This window comes from Falco peregrinus, chromosome 6 (assembly GCF_023634155.1).
Source record: "Falco peregrinus isolate bFalPer1 chromosome 6, bFalPer1.pri, whole genome shotgun sequence".
NCBI lineage: Eukaryota > Metazoa > Chordata > Aves > Falconiformes > Falconidae > Falco > Falco peregrinus.
In genome coordinates, this window is record NC_073726.1 from 17,701,378 (window position 1) to 17,719,934 (window position 18,557).

The 18,557-nt window shown below is 42.0% G+C and overlaps 1 protein-coding gene across 3 annotated transcripts in view; it reads left to right on the forward strand.

The window, feature by feature from the left end:
- The first annotated feature begins 1,580 nt into the window (after positions 1-1,580).
- The window catches only part of SLC26A5 (solute carrier family 26 member 5), a 36,659-nt gene continuing 19,682 nt past the window's right edge, over positions 1,581-18,557 (forward strand). The window contains exons 1-4 of one of the 3 annotated variants that reach the window (XM_027795453.2): positions 2,431-2,496; positions 9,543-9,602; positions 15,625-15,838; positions 17,591-17,730. In XM_027795453.2, the coding sequence (XP_027651254.1) occupies positions 15,672-15,838; positions 17,591-17,730 (307 nt within the window). In that variant the 5' untranslated portion in view covers positions 2,431-2,496; positions 9,543-9,602; positions 15,625-15,671. Of the gene's footprint in view, positions 1,725-2,414; positions 2,497-9,542; positions 9,603-15,624; positions 15,839-17,590; positions 17,731-18,557 lie in introns of those variants that run through there. The other 2 variants (XM_055807232.1, XM_005243478.4) reach the window with 2 other exon arrangements.

The following is an 18,557-nucleotide window of genomic DNA, read 5'->3' on the forward strand; positions in this document are numbered from 1 at the left end:
AGCAGGACATCTGCTACTCCCATGTTTGTTTCAGGCTTTCTCCCCTCCCTCCTCTTTGTGTGGGGTGTGTAAGTACAGGTCTGTCTGTGGTATGTTACTGCAATATATGCTTTACCGGTAATAAAGCATTTCACAATTGCAGTACATTAGTGGTGACGCCACACCTTTATAAGGTAATTACACCTGCATTCTAACCTGCCCAAGTTCAGGAAAAAGTAGCTTTCTGGATAAATAAATATGAATCAAACAGATGTCTTTCCCAAAGTATCTCCATTTACCCAGCTCTGTATAACCATGGCATCCAGCACCATTCCACATAATGTCCGATGTATGTGGTGTATCGTATATATCACTCTGTTCATCAAAATGCCTTTTTGTTACAGCCTATTTTTGGATAAAACTGGTTTAACAAACTTCTTATTTAAAATGCAACTTCTGAAATGTTTTGACCTTGAAATTTCTGTTTGACAATACTGAAATTTAAAGTACCGTATTTCAGCTTGAATTACTTTAAATTTTATTGATGTTACTCTTAAACTCTTAACAAGGGCTAACACATCAAGGAATAGTTTTAAGGTTTTCAAAATTATACATTCCTGTAGACACCAGTTTTACAATTTTTGCCATGGTCTCAGTGCGTAAAAAAATTTAAAATGTTTTTTTCCTACCAGTTCTATAAACAAAACCAAATCTCTAGGAAACTGAGCAGCAGGTAAACATTTTCACCTGGGTGGGACAGCAAGCAAGCCATCATTACATTGGAAAACATTTATAAATTGGAGACTGAAAGATGAGATCTGTGAAGATATTTCACAACTAATTCCTGTGTGTTCACAAAGAAATTGATAACTATATATCCTTTGTACCCCTAAAGAAATAAAAAGCCACACCAGTCACTTAGGAGGCTGGCCACCCCGAGGCCCAGGCTGAGTGTGTTTTTCACCCAGCGGAGCTAGCAAAAAGTAGCTCCTCATTAAAAAAGAAGAGAAATAATCATCAAGTCTCCTGAAGCGTTCAGTCAACATGAAGTCCTTTAGCACGTTCTACTTTGACGATCATTTACACGACTAGCATGCGTCCCTGTTGGATGCCTGGGGCATACCCTACATTTCTTATTAGTCAGAGCATTGCTGTCTACGTTTCCAAATCAGACAATGAATCCCGAGGCAGCTTCTCTGGACTTTGGGGACAACCCAACAGGTGTATTCCAGGACCACCACAGCGCGCCTCAGCACCACCCACCACAACCCTCCTCAGCGCAACAGCAGCCCCCAGGCCGCACCTGGGCGGGGTGTCACCGCTACCAGCGCCCACCCCGCGCTCCCCGGTCACGGTTTGGTATTTCAATCTGAAATATACGTTACTATATTTAGCAAATGTAGCAGGGAAGAAGGGCCGTCGGCCGCAGCCGGGCACAGCGGCGCGAAGGGCGCTGCCGGGCGGGCGCGCGCAGCCCCCTCAGACGCTCGGCGCGCGGGCGGCCCCGAGGCATCCTGGGACTTGTAGGCGGCGGCGGGCGCGCGCCCGGCGGGGGCTGAGGGGGGACTACGAGTCCCAGCCGCGCCCGCGCTGCTGGCGGCCGGCAAGGGGAGGAGGCGGGGGCTGGCGGCCCGGCGCCGCCCGCCCCGCACCCCCGGCGCTCACCTTGGGCGCGGAGGGGAGCGGGTGAGCGGCCGCCGTCGCGGGTGACTCACCGGCGGGCTGGACGGAGGCAGCGCCTGGAGGTGAGCGGAGCGCGGCCGCGCCGTGCGTGGGCCGGCGGTGGAGGGGCTCCCTCCCGAGGGGCGCGCCTCGCCCTGAGGAGCGCCCGGGTCGGGGTCGCGCTCCCCCTGTACCCGCGGCTCCGGCTTAGTCATCCCGGGCGGGGGGCTGGCCTGGGAGGCGGAGGGGTCTCGCACGGTGCTGCCGCCTACTCGCCGTGCCGTCCCCCGCTGCCTTGGCCCGCGCCCCGCGCCCGCCGGCGGGGCTGCCGAGGCTACGTGGGCGCCGGGAGCGGTGCGAAAGGCACTTAACCGGGAGCGCGGCCGGGCCGGGCGGGCCGCCTGCCCAGCGCCGGCACCAACGCGCGGGGCGGCGAGCGGCGCCCACGCTGCGCCTAACGGCGAGGGACACGCGAAACACCCGGGCTAGCTCGCAAAAAGAAGAAAGAAAGAAGAGGGGGAAACTACAGAGATCAGTCATTTCCTCTTCTGGTAACTGCAGCCCGTTGACTTTAAGCTGCGGGTTGTCGGTTTAGGTCAGAGTGGCAGTCTGCTGTCCACGAGGACTTGTAATAACAAGAAATAACGTGCTTTGCTACTAGCTTCCACCCAAAAATCTTCAAAACCCTGATTGAGCTGTCCCTCCACCCTCACCTCCCCCAGTTCTCTGGCAAAGAGTAAGGTTGTGAGTTTCCCTGTGTCGGTGTTTTTCAACTTCTGGTCTGCAAGCTGTGGGAACGTTTTGAACCCCTTAGAAGGGACAGGTGAAAGCGACCAGGAAAAGCCAGCTAGAAAAGTAAGTCGGCTTAAATTTGCTGTGCTGTTATTGCAAAACTTTTAATTGTCTGAACGTTGAAATATGATTGAAAGCTGTTTCCAGGATGCTTCAACATTTCAGATAACCCAGATGGCTGTTGCAGCAGGCATTTAGAGATAGCCCAGTAGTAAGAAAAATAACTTTAAAATTTCTGCCATTATTTCTGCTGATGATTCAGCAGAATGTACATGCATAATTTTTTTGCCCAAAGATTTCATAGAGATTAAAATTTTCACATAGACTTTTAAAATGTCTTCTACTAGATGTGCAGTAGAATGTATTCTGTGTTAACAGGTGTCTTGATTTATATTACAGAATTTTCATAAGTAACAAGCTACTTTACTAGCTGCTGTAGAAATGGAAAAACTAAGGTAATTAACTGTGCAGTTTCAGAAGCAAGCACGTGTAGATGACTTGCACTGAATTAACTCTGTGGGGATCAACTCTCACACTGGCCTTTCTCACGTGGTAGTAATTAAATTCTGAAATACTTGATTTATGGCAATTCTAAGCCTTCTCACAAAACACGATAGGTGTTCCGGTTCTGCATTTAGCAGTATTCCTGAAGTGTTTTACACTGTCTTGCAACGTACTGTGAAATGTCTCTGAAATGGGATGGGGAAAGAGTATAGGTAGAGAATGGAGTGTCACCTATGCAAAGCTCCTGTTGGTAGATGATAAAGCATATTTATTTGCAATACCGTTTACCCCCTTGTGTAGATTTGAGGGCCTTAAACTCAGCAGCACTGAGCTAAAAGCTTAAAATGCTTAAAGGTATATTGGGTTATAACCAGAATCAAGTTTCAGTAAAGGAAAACTCTTAAGTCCAGTAAGAAAAAAAACCCAACCTGCTGCTACTTCCAAGCTTAGGTTCTGATTACTGAACCATATTTCCTCTGCCAAAGTGATCTGTCCAGAGCTGATGTGGTTTTTTGACGGTACTGTATGAACTTTCTGTAGGGCAACAGTTTGCTTAAAGGCTGTCACACAATTAAAAAAAGTTAAGATGGCTAAGCATGATCCTGGGGGAAAGGGCCTAGGAAGTGGCAAAGTCTTTAGCCTCTGCCACAAACTGAGCCCAGTTTTCTGAGCTGAGTTCTTACTGAAGTGCTCTTTGGGTTCAGCCATCAGATCTTAAGACTTGGGGCACTAAACAGCCATAATGTTTGGAGTCTCTGATCCATTACTGTGGTTCAAATCATATGTTTAGCACACAGTTCTTCATAGGTATTGTAGTCTGTGCCCAAGGATGCAATGTTTTTAGAACTTAAATACTCCAAAACCACATGGGAAGTTGGCTATTATTTACCACAACACTAAAATCATGCAATACTGAGGCACAGATCTAGCACATGGCTGCCACACTGTTGTTCTTTTGCTAATAACTCAAGAAAGAGTAACTGAATATGGATTCATCTGCTTTGACTATTATTATAGTATAGACAGACCACTGTTGTCTTAAACTGTTATTTGGACTGTAGCCTCTGTGAATGTGACCAAGACCTCTGTGGAGCACATGAGTTGCCTAGGGAAGCACAGAGACCTTCAAGCTCTTCTGCCTCTCTTGATTTGGCGGATTGTCTGCTAAAGTCAACCCTGCTGGAGAGCTACAAAGGAATCTGTAACTCTGGAGCCTGCTGCTTTTTTTGTGTTTTGAGGAAGTTTTCCCCTGGAGAAGACAAGCCTCTGCTCTATGATTTGGTGGTGGTGATGGGGGGTGTTCCATGTTTTCTTGGCATAAGACCCGCCCTGTGCAGACTGTCCTATCCATGCTGGCTTGCTCAGCTTTAACTGGTTATGCCAGTTGTTACCAAGCTAGAGGTCAGTGTGGTAGCAGGTACAAGTAATGTAAGCTTGACAGGATTGGGCTGGAACCAGAAATAATTAGGCCCAAACCACGTCTGACTTAATAGGCAGCGAGCAAGTCTTAATATATCATTGTCCTCTAGTTCCCAGTTTGAATGCACAGTGACTGAAGCATTTACATTATGGTCACTTTCCTAGCAACTTCCTAAAGGTATCCAGACCGTTTCTCAAGTCATTGTCCTACGTGGTAGCATCAGGCCTTTAACTGATTAATGGAAGGACAGTGGATCTCAAAGAATAATGGAATTACAATGGTACTGTATCTGTGCATGTACATTAGATTTCAATTTGATGATTAAATCAGAATATGCAAAAATTCTTAAGAAGGGATTTTGTTACTTCAGCCGTCCATTCTTCCCATGCTAACATTGGCACATGGGGAGAAAGCCAGAAAGCCTTTTATGCTTGTCTATTAATTATGCCAGCTTCTCTCCAACATTAAAAAGGTTGCTTTAATTCACAACTCAAGATTCAATAGCTTTCATGGGTTCCCTCATTTCTTCATACCAGTCACTTTTCTTCTGAATGGCTTTACATGAGAGTCTTCTGGCATCTCTCATGCATTTCCCCATGATCCAGCATTTACTTCCTTCTGAATCTGAAGAAGATGAACTACTGACTGCTGTTTTTTCTTTTATTTCATTGCTGGTATAATTTTTCTGTAAGAACTGGTTTTCTAAAGCTTGTGTTTTTCTGTCTGATCATTTGTTAGATCTGTAACTTTCAGCACAAGAAGATCATGCTGAAGCTAAAATTCTCAAGCTCAAATTAGCCTATTCCCAGTTAAGTTTAAGGAATTAAATACCTTCCTTATCCTGATGTGTTTCCCTCCCTAAATCTGTTAGCCAGCACACTGTTGTCCCGCTAGATAGTATTTCTTGATAGTGTTTGTTAATATGGCTACAAGACCTGCCATTGCTATTATTTTGTAGCTTGTTATCTATAGCTTTTTGCTCTTCAAAATTATAAGCAGCAGTGGAATCCAGGTCTCGTACTTATTTTCTACATGCCTAGGTAATGAGGAAGCTATAGACAAACAGTGTCAAGTATTTCCGTGTGTATGAAGATACGGCTGTAAGTTTGTGCAGGCAGTTGAATGGGTTTGCAAGTCAGTTGCATTGATAAGATGTAGATTTTATTAATGATCAAAGTGTGGGGAATTTGGACTATTTTTCTCCAAGACTAGCGTTAACTGTGTGTCTTTTGTTTTGTGCACTAGCAAGCTGGGAAGACCTATGTAACAAGCACTGGTGTGATTGCCTTCTTGGGAGCTTTTTGACAATGAAGCTGTATTTTGCTGCCTGGGTGGTGCCTCTCTTTCTCCAGGCTTCACTGAAGAATTCTTACCACTCTTGCACAGGCAGTGGATCAAGTTTTACTGCTGTGCGTTCACTGTTGCCTACTACCATTTTATACATTCCATTTTATTTGCATTCTTGTATTGCTGTGGGTTGTTTGGGGTTGTGGGTTTTTTTTTTTAGCTAATTAATATCTTTTAATCTATTAGTTGAAACCCTGATACTCTGGCATCTACACTGGGCTAGAGCTAAGGTCAATTTGTTCATTTTCATTTATTTTATGGAAATTGCATTCTGGGGAAGGGCTAGGACTTTTGAAAACTCCTCAGAAAACCTCTCATAATTAAAGCATGGACAGAATTTTCCAACCTAAATTGATGATTGCAGTGTCTGTCATTTGAAACATCCTTGTTAGAGTTCTGTGTCGTAGGGCCAGATCAAATTAAGGATTGAGCTGATGAGGTGTTGCAAAATTTCAATTTTGGGCACCTGGTTTTCATGGAGCAGAATTCAAAACTCTGTATACCATCCAGGAGACACCTTGGATTGTTACTCAGAGGTATCCACAGGAAACTGCCTGTTCCTGTTCTTGGGGAGCCTTGCTAAGCTCAAGTATGTCTGAAGAGTCATGTAAGGAACAAAAGTACAGATCTGTTGTAGATACAGACATCTGTAATATCCTTTCTAAATACTGAAGTTTTGCTTCTGCTATCATAACTTCATGGCATAACATGGTTAAAGTCCTTTCCCAGAGGAAGCTAGACCTGAGTTCAGTTACCACTTCAGCGTATTGGGATTTAACCCTGCATCTCGTGTTTTACTAGGATAGTGCCATAGCTATGCAGCTTTGACATAATACTGGTTTTGAAGCTGTCCCAGTTTCTTTATCTTCTGTCTCTGGACCATTTCATTATTCAGTTTGGAATTTTGCCCTATACTTCATGTTTCCTTGTTTTCAGTTCTGTATCATGTGTTTCTGGTTTTATTTCTTTGCCAGTTTCATGTTTAAAAGTCAATGCTTATGATCTTTTTTTTCATTATGGCATTGCAATGCTATAGATGGTGCTGTATTTGCATCCATATAGTTGAACAGATGACCTGAGTCTTTAACTTACTACAGATGTAGTGAGTCTGGTTTTCTTTTCCCTACTTTCTGGTGACATTTTTCTTTTGCATATGTGTTTCTGAGGAAGGAAGGTTCTTGCAAGAAATCACCAGAAAATTACTCAATGAAGCTTTCTTCATTCCATTTGATGATCCTCATCCAGACACCCTTGTTGCTCTTCCGGTTCCTTCATTCTGGCACCCTGTTTTAGTGTTAGCTGTTGCAGGAATTCATTCATAGTGGGTTGTTCTGCCAAACATGCTTGAAAATCAGTTGGAGAACTCTTGGCCCCTAGAGACCTGTTTGAACTAAACTCTGGGACTGACATCTTAACAAAACTGATACAGAGGGTGTTTTGGTAGGTAGATTCTTAGCTTTACTGCATGCTTGGATAATGAACACCGCTACTGTCTTAGAGCTCTTCACAGGATACACGTATCTTCAGTTCTACCTAATAAATGCCACTGATTCATGAAGACCTCACAGACATATCTGAAAGTCCTGTGCTTCAATAGCCTAGTAAAAGTAAAGTATAACTGAACAGATAGGAGTGTGGTAGGTTGTTTTATCATTCCTATACTCTGTAGCATAGAACCTTTGACGTATGAACATGTTCAGCGCCAACTAGTAACTAGCATTGGTCCAAAGCAATTTCTGTATATTGTCCATCTTATTTGATTGCTCTGTTTGAGATTGTGGAGTCATTTCTTTAGCTGTATGAAGGTTAGTCTTTTTACTTGTGTAGTTAAGAACAGACACAAGGCTGTCTGACATTTAAAATGTGGGATCTGTCATCAGCCAGAGGAGAAATGCAAAGGTGAGTCTGCAAATAAATAAAGCAGGGGGTTGCTGTGAAATACTTATCAGAGCAACTTATCTATATGTTCATTTTGCTTACTATGAACTTTAAATATTTCAGGGGAAAGCAGTATTGGCCTGTGTTTGCTGTGCATTCATGGCCTTAATGTGTAAGCTCAGCATCAAGATGTTGAGGAAGGTCATTCCCACTGACTGGTAATTGCCTTTAGAACATGAAGCAACACCCTTAAGTACATAGGAGATAGGAAAACAGTTGGATAATACAATCTTAAACAAACAGCAGTTGTATATTTGGGGACAGGATCTGTCACAAGTCATGTCCTACTCACTGCTCCTGTAGGATTTGGTTTGATACCTAGTGCACAAAAGATACATGCAGAAAATGTGTATTGTAAAGTAGCTGCCAAGAATGAAATGTTTCTTCCAAATGCAGATCCTGATATGGATAGGGAAGTTGAACTTCTCTTGTAGCTTCGATAAATAGTTACTGCTACTACTTTCCCAGATAGTGTCTGCGCTATGCTGAAGTTCTTTTTGACTTTGTCAGAAGCAACAGTTCTTCAGGATTTTCTTCAGGTACCGTTCTACAGGGGGGCAAATCCTTTCAGAAACTGTTAGGAAGATAGCCTTGTAGTGGATCCTTGGAGACATTTCAGACCATCGTATTAGTTAAGTAAGGTAGGTACTTCATGCCTTGTTTTCAGCAGTGAAACTGGAATGTAAATTTATAGTCCCATCCTAAATGCCCTCTTCTCCCCTCCCCCACCTCAGTCATTTCTTCCTGTGATGACACTGTGTTTTACTATCCTTCAGCTTCCCCTGTGACTTGAGAGGTTTGCACTGTAAACATGATGACTGAAATGATTCTGGTCATAAATAACAACCTTCTGTCTCTTTTGTGTGTGGTTTTTTTTTTTGTTTGTTTATTTTTAGCTTGATGGAGTACTTGACAGGCTAGTGATGTATGTAAACAGGGTTGATGAAGCAGATACAGAGGGGGAGTATTCTTTTGGTGGTTTCTCTGCTGAAGGAACTGTATCATGTAACTTCTTCCTTCTGCACAGACATTTGTTTGATGTCTGCTACTTGTTCCACTTTGCCAGAAAAGATCAGCCAGCTGCTGGAGGTCATTGGTGCACTGAGGTCACACGAACTATAGAAATTATTCTGGGTTAGCTTGCTGTATATGCATGATCTTGATTTTACGCTCTCTCCTGTGATTATCAGCTGGAGCTTTACAATGAAGACTGCTCCAGCAAAGTTTTTGGCAGTGGATTGCCTCTGGAAAAATGAAGATAGCTAATGATTACCTGTCTCTGAGGGGGTGTATGTCCTTATCAGTTGGCTTAAGCATGACAAGGGGGTCATCAGCCGTGGTGCCGTTCTGATTCACTTACCTGATTCCACTATCACTGGCTACTGCTTTTGGATGTCAGAAGGGGAGGATGCCAGATTCAGACCCAAGGTCACTGAAGCTACAAAAAGCAGGAATAGGTATGATCATATTTGCAGGGTTCTCATGGTTGTCAACATGTTTGCACTGGAAACAGAAGCTATCTCTTATCTATATCTGAGAGGGAAGGAGACCAGTATTCTGCTGCTCAAAGTGCTCCATGTGTTTGTCTTATGTGGAATTAATTAAACAGTTCAATCATCATAATAGGTTCCCAAAACATCCTCTTGTTGAAAACAAACATGAGATTGCTGGTTGATAAGAGATACCAATAAGATACTAATAAATTCATTCATCCATGAAGCAAATCTTTGCAGGCTAAAGTATTTTTTGGCATGGAACATGAGATATAAAATACTCTTATCAGTTACATAATCTTTTTTTATATATACATAGGTGTAATTTGTACACATAGGTGTAATTTGTTACTGTTTTCTGAGACAAGGATCTCTGTGTCTCACATGCTGTTTTCTGCTCTTTTCAGTGGACAGGATCAGTTTATTAGAGGAAAATATGTCATACTGAGTCCAACAGCCTGAGGAAGGTGAGGCTGCTGCTGTTCCATACCCCCAGGTCCAACCACTATCAAGGCTGAAGATGCATTCCCGGCAGGCACAAGCACACAGAACACATATACACAACATATTTACGTATATATATGACAAGTTGCACAGATTAGACGGGCAACACCAACAGCTTCATCCTCCTTCCCTCTCTGGCTAAGCAGGATGGAGGTCCAGTAGTGAGAATATGTACACATATATAGAGATACATACACACACATGTATGTACAAGGTGGGTCCCTCCAGCAACTGCACTCAGACACTCAGTCTGCCCAGTAGCTACCTCTTGCACCCCAGTCTCCCCAGTTGCTGGTAGCTGGGCATATGAGCCCTCAAGTTCATAGCCCCAGTCCATTTGCTGGTACAGATCATCACATGCACGCATGTGTGGCTGGACTTCACTTCCCAGGTCCCAGTAGCGGCCTCCCCACCCCTTGTGCTCTTACTGTGGGATACACAGACGCTTTCACACCCAGGCTGGCAGGGACCCCCATGGTCCTATAGCTGACCCTCCTGTGCTGCTCTGGACCAGTGGAGGTGAGCCTTTGGTGGTCTGGTGGACCTGGGAGTAGCCCAGCAGGGTATTACCCAGGCTGTTTGTCCTGCCATTGTCCCTCTGAGTAACTCTGTGGACATGTAGAGGAGCTTTTTATCACACAACCCAGCACGGGTTATGTAGCCATCTCACCTTTCTATGTGCAACAGAGTGGAAATTTTGCCTGTCTAAAAGCTATATAGGAATTCAAGGTCCTGATTTTTTATTATCATTCCCCCCACGCCAAAGGTTCACTCCTAGAGTGCATTTATTATCTTAGGACTTACACAAGGAAAATTTTATTTGCTTCACAAGTTATTTCTGAATTTGTGAAACTTTACATGAAGGCTACGGATCTAAAGAATCTATTCATTGGTGGATTTAGTGAGAGTGGTGGAGGAGGAATGAGGATGATAAGCACAGGCCAAGGAAACCAGGAGAGCACATTCCTTGTGACCCCACCCAGTCATTTTACACCTTTGTGCTTGTTTTAAAAAAAATACTTCTATTTCAGCTTGGTCTAATTTTACACGCATCACTGAAGGTGATAGGATAAGTGGAAGGGCATAGGGCACTGGGGAATGAGGCCAGAGAGGAAAGAAATAAATGAGAAAACATGTGGTTCCTGAAATTGTCTCAGGTTTTTGGGCTAGCCTCTTAAGACAGTAGAACAGACCTTGCAGTAATGCTGCTTTTCAGTGTACGTTTTGGAGAACATGTTTTACATAGAGTGGTAGCATTTCCACTAGCCCTTTGGCTGATGATGATCACCTGTACTTTTAAGCTTAAAGACAAAATACTTCATAGACTTTGCAGTTTGTGAGCAAACTTGGAATTCCCCAACAGATGCATTTTTCTACTATAACCCTGTACTAGTGCTTTTCCACTATTTAAAGCAGCTCTGTGCTTAGCTACCAGAAGAAAGGTTTTCTGCACTTTTAAAACAGGCAAGTCAATGGATCTGCTGCTGACTCCCCCCTGTTGCATTAGGTAGTTCATATACATTTAGGTTAGATACACAAGGTTAGGAGCCCCATTTTGTAATTATAAGCCTATTAAAGCTGCAGTAGTCACACAGTACACTATTCTTAATGTCTCTTCTTTTTTTTTTTTCCCTCCTCTCCATAGTCATATTTTGAATCTAAGGAACAGCAGCCATATCATGGTCCTTATCAATTTTCTGGCTGCAGTCTAATTCATGTGGACTGGATCAAAAATTATTGTCCTCTGTAAGAATCAGTGTAGGTGGCTTGACAGCCCTGCTTTATTGTCCAAGATTGGGAAAAGAAAGTACTTTGTTATTAGTAATAGTGTTATAAATTAATGTTTGCTTCACTTTTTTAACACCTTCAATTTGATAACAGCAGTAAAGACATAGGACAGGCCTTTATCAAGTCAGATAAAGAATCACCAACTCTTAAGTCTTTTGCATACAGCTTTTAACTACTTCAGCTCAACTCTTATCTGGCTGATAAGATTAATGGCAGTGTTTCTTATAGGTCTTTAGTTTTATTCTTGCCACGAAGTTCAAAGGTTGTCTGAGAGCAGTATTCCACTACTAATTAAGACTCAAATGCCCAGACATAGCCTTTCTCTTCCTTTCGATAAAGCTCTGGGAGTTTTCAAAAATCATAGCAGTAAACTTTGTTTTAATGAAAATGGCAGTACCTGCTTTTGCTGTTCCTCGAGCATGCTAGGAGTGAAGAGCAAGGCTGAACTTCCAAGCCTTGGATATCTCTGCTGGCAGATTGTCATACTGCTATTCAGCAAACACGTGGAGAGACACTTCAACCAGTCACAAAATGCTGCGATTTTGCTTCTCTATGGACAACGCATATCATCTGTTGTAAAGACAAGCATCTCAATCCTTGCTCTGTGTGGGCTTTTGCAAAAGAGATGGGTGGTATTAAAGACTTTCATCTTCTACAGCTTAGTATTCAAAATGATCATCAGAGAACATGGTTATATAGGGCTGTTAGGATGAAGTTGGTGACATGACATGGAATACCGAAAATTATGCATCCAGCTATAGTTCTGGGGTAGTTTAGGACCTGTTTTAATGGCATGTGATTTCTTCTCTATGTTCTGGTATCCACTGTGAACCATAGCTAAACACAAGATCCTATCATATCCTCCCTCACGTTTCCTTTGTGTTAGATGGGTCTCATGATTCAGTACAGTATAACTTCCTTGTTCAAACAATCAGAAATGCTCAATCTGCGGTTTAAAAACCTTCAGACCGAGTGATGGTGAAACTTGGGTTGTGACCTCTGGTAGTATTTCAGACAAACACTCGCCATCATCTGGATAACTGATTTGGAGTTGAACCCTGTTCAGTTAGTCAAATACATCTGTATCATTTATTTTACCATGACAAACACAGGCAGGACTGAACTTCTGTTGTTCTGTATATCCTTGTAGTACCTGGAAGAGTCTGGGCACATGTACAGAAACAAGAAAGGAACTGGAGATGGAGATCTTAACACCTCTCCAGATCTAGATTTACATTACAAACTTGCGTGGCTGTTCCAAATATTAACTAATCTATCTGAAGCTTAACAAACTTGAATGTGGAAAGTACACATCCCAATCAGAACCTGAATTGTTTTGGGGTTAGAAGGGGGCTGTTTTGTTGCTACATCTTTCCCATACTTCAGCAGCTTGTCTTTGAGAATGCGCTGGGAGACACAGCCTTACAAAGCCTTGAAAAATACAAGATAAAGAATATCACTGATGTTCCCTTTTCTACCAAACCAGTCATCTTAGCATAAAAGGCTATCAAGTCAATGAGTCAGGTTCCATGGACTTGTGTATGTCCAACTTGTTTAAATATTCCCTTACCTGATCCTTTTCCATTTATTTAAGTTTTCCTAGCTCCAGGCTTTCCCACTGGTCTCAGGGGCTGCTGAAAGCTGATCTTACCAGTAGACTGAGGCAAAGCTCGTCTTTCACCATGTCCTTTATCACCTTTTCAGTAGAAGGTAGTCTTTTTGTAGTCTTCCTCTTGCCGATACACCTTCTTGTTGCCTTTCATGTCCTTCTCCAGATTGAGCTCCTGGTAGACTTTGGCGTTCCTAACCCTGTCCCTGCATGCTCAAAGTGTAGCTCTGTATTCCTCCTGTGTCATCTGTCCTTGCTGCCACCCCTCACATGCTTTTTTTTCATGTATGAGTTTTGTCAGGAACTCCTTGTTAATCTATGTGAACCTCCTACCACTCTTGCTTGAATTCCTGTTACTCAGGATGGACCATTCTTGAGTCTGGAGAAGGTAATCCTGGAAAATCAGCCAGCTCTCCTGGACACTTCTCTTCAGACCACATTCCATGGGATTCTTCTGAGCAGGTCCCTGAACAGGCCAAAGCCTGCTCTCCTGAAGTCTGGGGTTGTAAGCCTACTATATGTCTTGTTTCTCTCAGGATGCTGAGCTCCACTATCTCATGGTCCCTGCAGCCAAGGCTGCCCCCAGGCTTCATATTCCTGACCAGTTCTTCCTTGTTTATAAGTATCAGGTCTGGCAGAGCGTGTCCCCTTGTCAGCTCCTCCATCACCTGTGCCATCACTGCACCTCAAAAGGCTCCTGGATTGCTTGTGCCCTGCTGCGTTGCCCTTCCAGCAGATACTAGGGTGATTAAAGTTTCAGTTTCACTGGGCAGAAGTTCATACGCTAGGATTCCTGGGTAGCTCACTGTTTGTGATGGGGCAAGGTGTGAAGTAGAAAGTGGCATTTGTGGATAGGTCGATACTGACATGGAAAAAAAAGCACTACAGATGTCGGTGGCCAAACATACATCTTAGTATGGATGGCATTGCTGTAAATATGAAGTAAGATACATGTGATAATATGGAGGTGAGAAAAAAGCCAGAGGGCTGCTCAGATGGGAATTGCTGGTAGAACAATCCTATTCTAATGTCGACTGGATCAAAATCTGGAGGTAGGGGGGAAAAATTATTCATCTGTGGAGAGTTACAATTTTCTAAACAATAACACAAGGAAACACTTCACAAAATGTCATTCAGGCTCCCCAGTGAATGGAAACTATAGGAAGGTGTAAAAGAAACTTCAGATGTGTTTCAGGGGTGCAAAGGTAACAAGTTCTGACAGTACCTTTGATATGACACTGATCTTACCAACAAGGTTTAAGTATCTTATTTCACATGATAAAGATGAAGTAAATTTTGAGTATGGTTTAAATTAAAAAAAATATAATTTTGGTAAAAATATCCTTTTGTGACTATGTAGGGAAAATATTGCTTATGAAATAATGAGAACTGAAGACATGCTAGGCTATGTCTGCTCTCTGGGATAGAGAACAGCAAACCCCACATGGAAAATTCCAGCACCTTTATCAAACTGAAGGCTTAGGTAGCGATATTGGTATTTTGCTGCCAGGCAGACTGTATTTGCTGAATCAGAATGTTGGACCAATCATGATTATCTTTGAGTGTTTAGGTAGCAATTTGTTTAATTTCTGCGTGGCAACCCTTTTCTAGGAAAGTATTGATGTACAGCTAAAAATTAAACACCTCTGGGTTAGCTGCCTTGGTTGAAGGCAAACACATGCTTAAGTGACTTGCTGGACTCGAGCCCAAGGGCCTTGTTCGCAATTATGGCTCTGTTTCCCATTGCACTCACGTTCTGTCATCAAATGTAGCGTTAGCCAGCATCTCTGCTTAACGATATAGCAGTCCTGTCATTTTGCTCATAATTTGGAGTTGTTTCTTGCTCCAGATTTCTAGAAGCAGGCAACACGGGGCAAAGGAATTATCAGAGTATCTCCTAAACATGTTAAGATGTTTATGACGCTGAATCAGACAGATGAATAGATGTTTACAAACCTTCTGGCTAGTTTTAAAATTGTGTGCATCTCCTGACTCCTGTTTTAGTGGGTGCAGGACTGAGAATAACAGAAATGACACAACCATTGAAAGAATAACTTTTTGAAAGTAGTCAGTTGTGCATCCTTGAGATGCTGTCTGGAAGAAGAAGCCTCTGAAAAGTAGGAGAAGGCAGGCAGATAAACGGACTGGCTATCTGGAAGAAAGAAGTGGCTTTCTCAGTGTTAAAACTGGAGTTCTGTCTTTTGGAGGTGGACGTGACAGTTTGTGAGTAAGCAGGAAGTAACTCAGCAATAAAGTAATCTCCCTTCGACACTGACTTTTTCTTTAAAAACTTGGAGGGGGGAAATCCAGATAAGCATGAATATAACCTTTCAATTTTGTTTGTGCAATTATTTACAAAGTAATTAATGAAAAAGCTTTCTTTGCCTAAGAGAAGCATAAATTAATGGCTTCCATTATAGTAAAGACATGAGTGTGGGTTTTTTACTTACTGCTGTTAGAGACAGTCTAATTAGTGCTTTTAAACTGCATTCACAGTTCTTGTCTCTAGCTTGTCAAAATACATTCTTTGAAAGGAAATTCCCAATCTGAGGTTAAAAATGTAACCAAAATTCTTTTTGGTGCAACAGGTTTTTCAGTGTAGGCTGTGGAACTGTTCTTCCTTGGCTCCTGCTCCATGACATCAACTATGGAACATGCTCAAGAAAAAGAAGCATGTCTTGAGCAAACCCAGAGGTATTGTGTGGAGAGACCAATATATAACCAAAAGCTCTTGCAAGGACAGCTACACAGACGAGAAAGAACACCTCAGACTTTAAGGCAGAAGATTGCACATTGTTGTCGGTAGGGTTTTTGTCTTATCTTTATTTTATTGGTTAGAAGTATTCTAATTCTTAATTGATTCATGCACACAGCTGGTAATCTCTTCAAAGAAACCTAAAAGATAAAAGCACTAGTTCTACTTTGATTATTCAGAAAGACTGTGATGAAATTGTATATGTGGTTTTATATGTTAATATATAACTGTATTACAAAATGTTGGATAAATTAGTTTAACTGCCTTCATCAAAATGCAAAGGAAAAATATTCAGTGTAGGAATGTGAAGTATTAGTCAAATCATGTGATGTGAATTCATAAGACCCAGAAAAATATCTGTCCTTTTTACATGGAAATACTTACAGCCAGTTTGTGATTCACATGATCCTTTAATGGAAGAAGAGTGGAGACGTATGACAGCTGCGTAGAAATCTAAATTATTAGTCTAATAAGGACTTAATAGAGGCATTCTGTGGATTTTAACTAACTGCCTTGGAATCCAAGTATCATCTGGTTAGACAGGGATTGTTTTTAACTGTGCAACTCTTGCTCTGTGGTACCAGAGGATAACGAGGAGAAACTTATTCTAGTTAAGTTCTCATTAGCTTTACATTTATCCATGCTTCATTTGCAGAGCTGATTCTGTTTCTTGCTAGAACCTTGTTCTGCAAGACAACAAATGATTTCTGCCCAATTGCTTGTCTGTAAAATATTCCTGTTCACATGATTTGGCATTTGGAAATCCGTTTTGGTTAATGGAATAACTGTTCTAATGGTAATGGCACCTAATTCCACCTCAAAAAACTTACCTGTCCTGAGTAAAAGATGTGGATCTATATCCTCCTGAGCTATGACTACTTGTGATTTAATCTGCTTAAACATGGAGAAATGTGGATAACTAGTTCTGCTCTCACTTGTAGCAGTAAGCTTCTCACCATGCACTTTAGTCCCGTAAGAATTCAGAAATGTTAACGAATCTCTGCAGTTCTCTTGCAGTTCTACACAGAAAAGCATATCTATGATCTCAGTGTTATATTTTTACCCAAGGTTAAACTTTCTTACCACTGTACAATCCAAGGATGATGCGTGGCAGTACTGGATAGAGATATTTATTTCCTGGCTCTATTCATTTGTCATGAGTCAGGGTTTCAAAAGGTTAATAACTCTGCTAAGAGGCACAAGGATCAGTATTGTTGACTTTGGTGCCTTTCCTTTCAGGGTAAAGAAAGGTTATGTTCTCTAATAGCCTTAACGTTAGCCTATCAGTACAAGTGATAGTAACAAGCATTAGTGAAATAATAGTTTAGAAAGAAAAAAAAGAAAGCGTAAGTATATAATATGTTATAATAAAAAAGTATGAAGCATGCAAATAGGAAATAAAAATAGGAAAAATCACTGCAAAGTACTTTGATGAGTGAAAACCACTGTCAGAAAGCAAGTTATCCTCAGGGGATTGTTACTAGGAACGATTTCAGCAAAAGGTGTTGTGTGACTGCTCAGTCGTGCATGGACTTGAACAGTTTCGCTTCCCACTGACCACCAGCCTCACAAGACTGTGGTTCTCTCCTCCAGTTATATAAGATTTGTGAACAGCAACCAACACATGATAAAGGGCTAGTTGTAGCTGCTTGTGTTTAAGCTTTGTCCAGAAATTAGTCTTCAGGGGCCTGAGTCTGCCTTTAATAAAGTGGTTTTCCTGCATAGGGATGAAAGACAATTTTTTTTGACCCTTGAGCACTGCTAGTGTCTAACTTTTTCTTTCTGCTTTGTATTTTCAGTTGTTCTTCTAAGAAAGCCAAGTCTCATCTTTACAGTTTCTTACCAATTTTAAAATGGCTTCCCTGTTACCCAGTGAAGGAATACTTATTAGGAGACATTATCTCAGGTATAAGCACTGGGGTTATGCAGCTTCCTCAAGGTGAGTATCTCTCTAGATTTATTTATCCCTTCTTTGCTTTTTCTGTGTGTGCTTTTATGGTAGTGCTTGGCTTCCTGAACAGGTGCTCATGAGAAAAGGATGTGTATTTCAGGGGGTGTGTGGAGATCAGTACAGCATTCTGCTGACCAGCCCATCACGATGATGTCCTTGAAACTGCAAGTCAGTGATATGCAGCAGACTCTGAGAGAAGCATACCTCTTGGATCAATACCAAAAGCTCTCAATAACAGAACCAGCTTCTTATAGTCTAAACCTTTGCTGAATGCACTCTCTTATTTTCTGATCCCATCATCCTGAAAGCTGTAGCAAATTTCCTACAGAGGGTAGCAATATCTAATAAACATATAGACATGTTTCAGGTTGACAGCTGTTGCAAAGTAACCAAACTAAATTCAACCAGAGAAGAACATGCAAGAAATCAGAGACTGATCCCTCTTTCTGTTAAGGCTAGAAGTCACAGGTTTAAGCTGGAATGATAGTAGTGGGAAGTGATTTACATAGTGGAAATAAATCAAAAGTATATTCTATAACAAGACTGAAAATCTGTGGAATGTCTATTAAATTACTTGGAAGTTTCGCCCCAAGCAGAGCCTGGCCCTGAAGTAGGAGCAGGCTCTGTGGAAGATGAAGAGAAAGCTGGTGTTCACTTTTCTGGTCAGCTCTTGGTGACTGAACCAGTGGAATCTTTTGTTCAGCCTGACACCTTACTATCAGCAGTTTCAGAACTGCAGTGGAGTTAGTGACAGGGTTTTTATAGCAGTATCATGATGGGGTGTCACCATTGCTCTGGGAATGGCAGCTTCACGA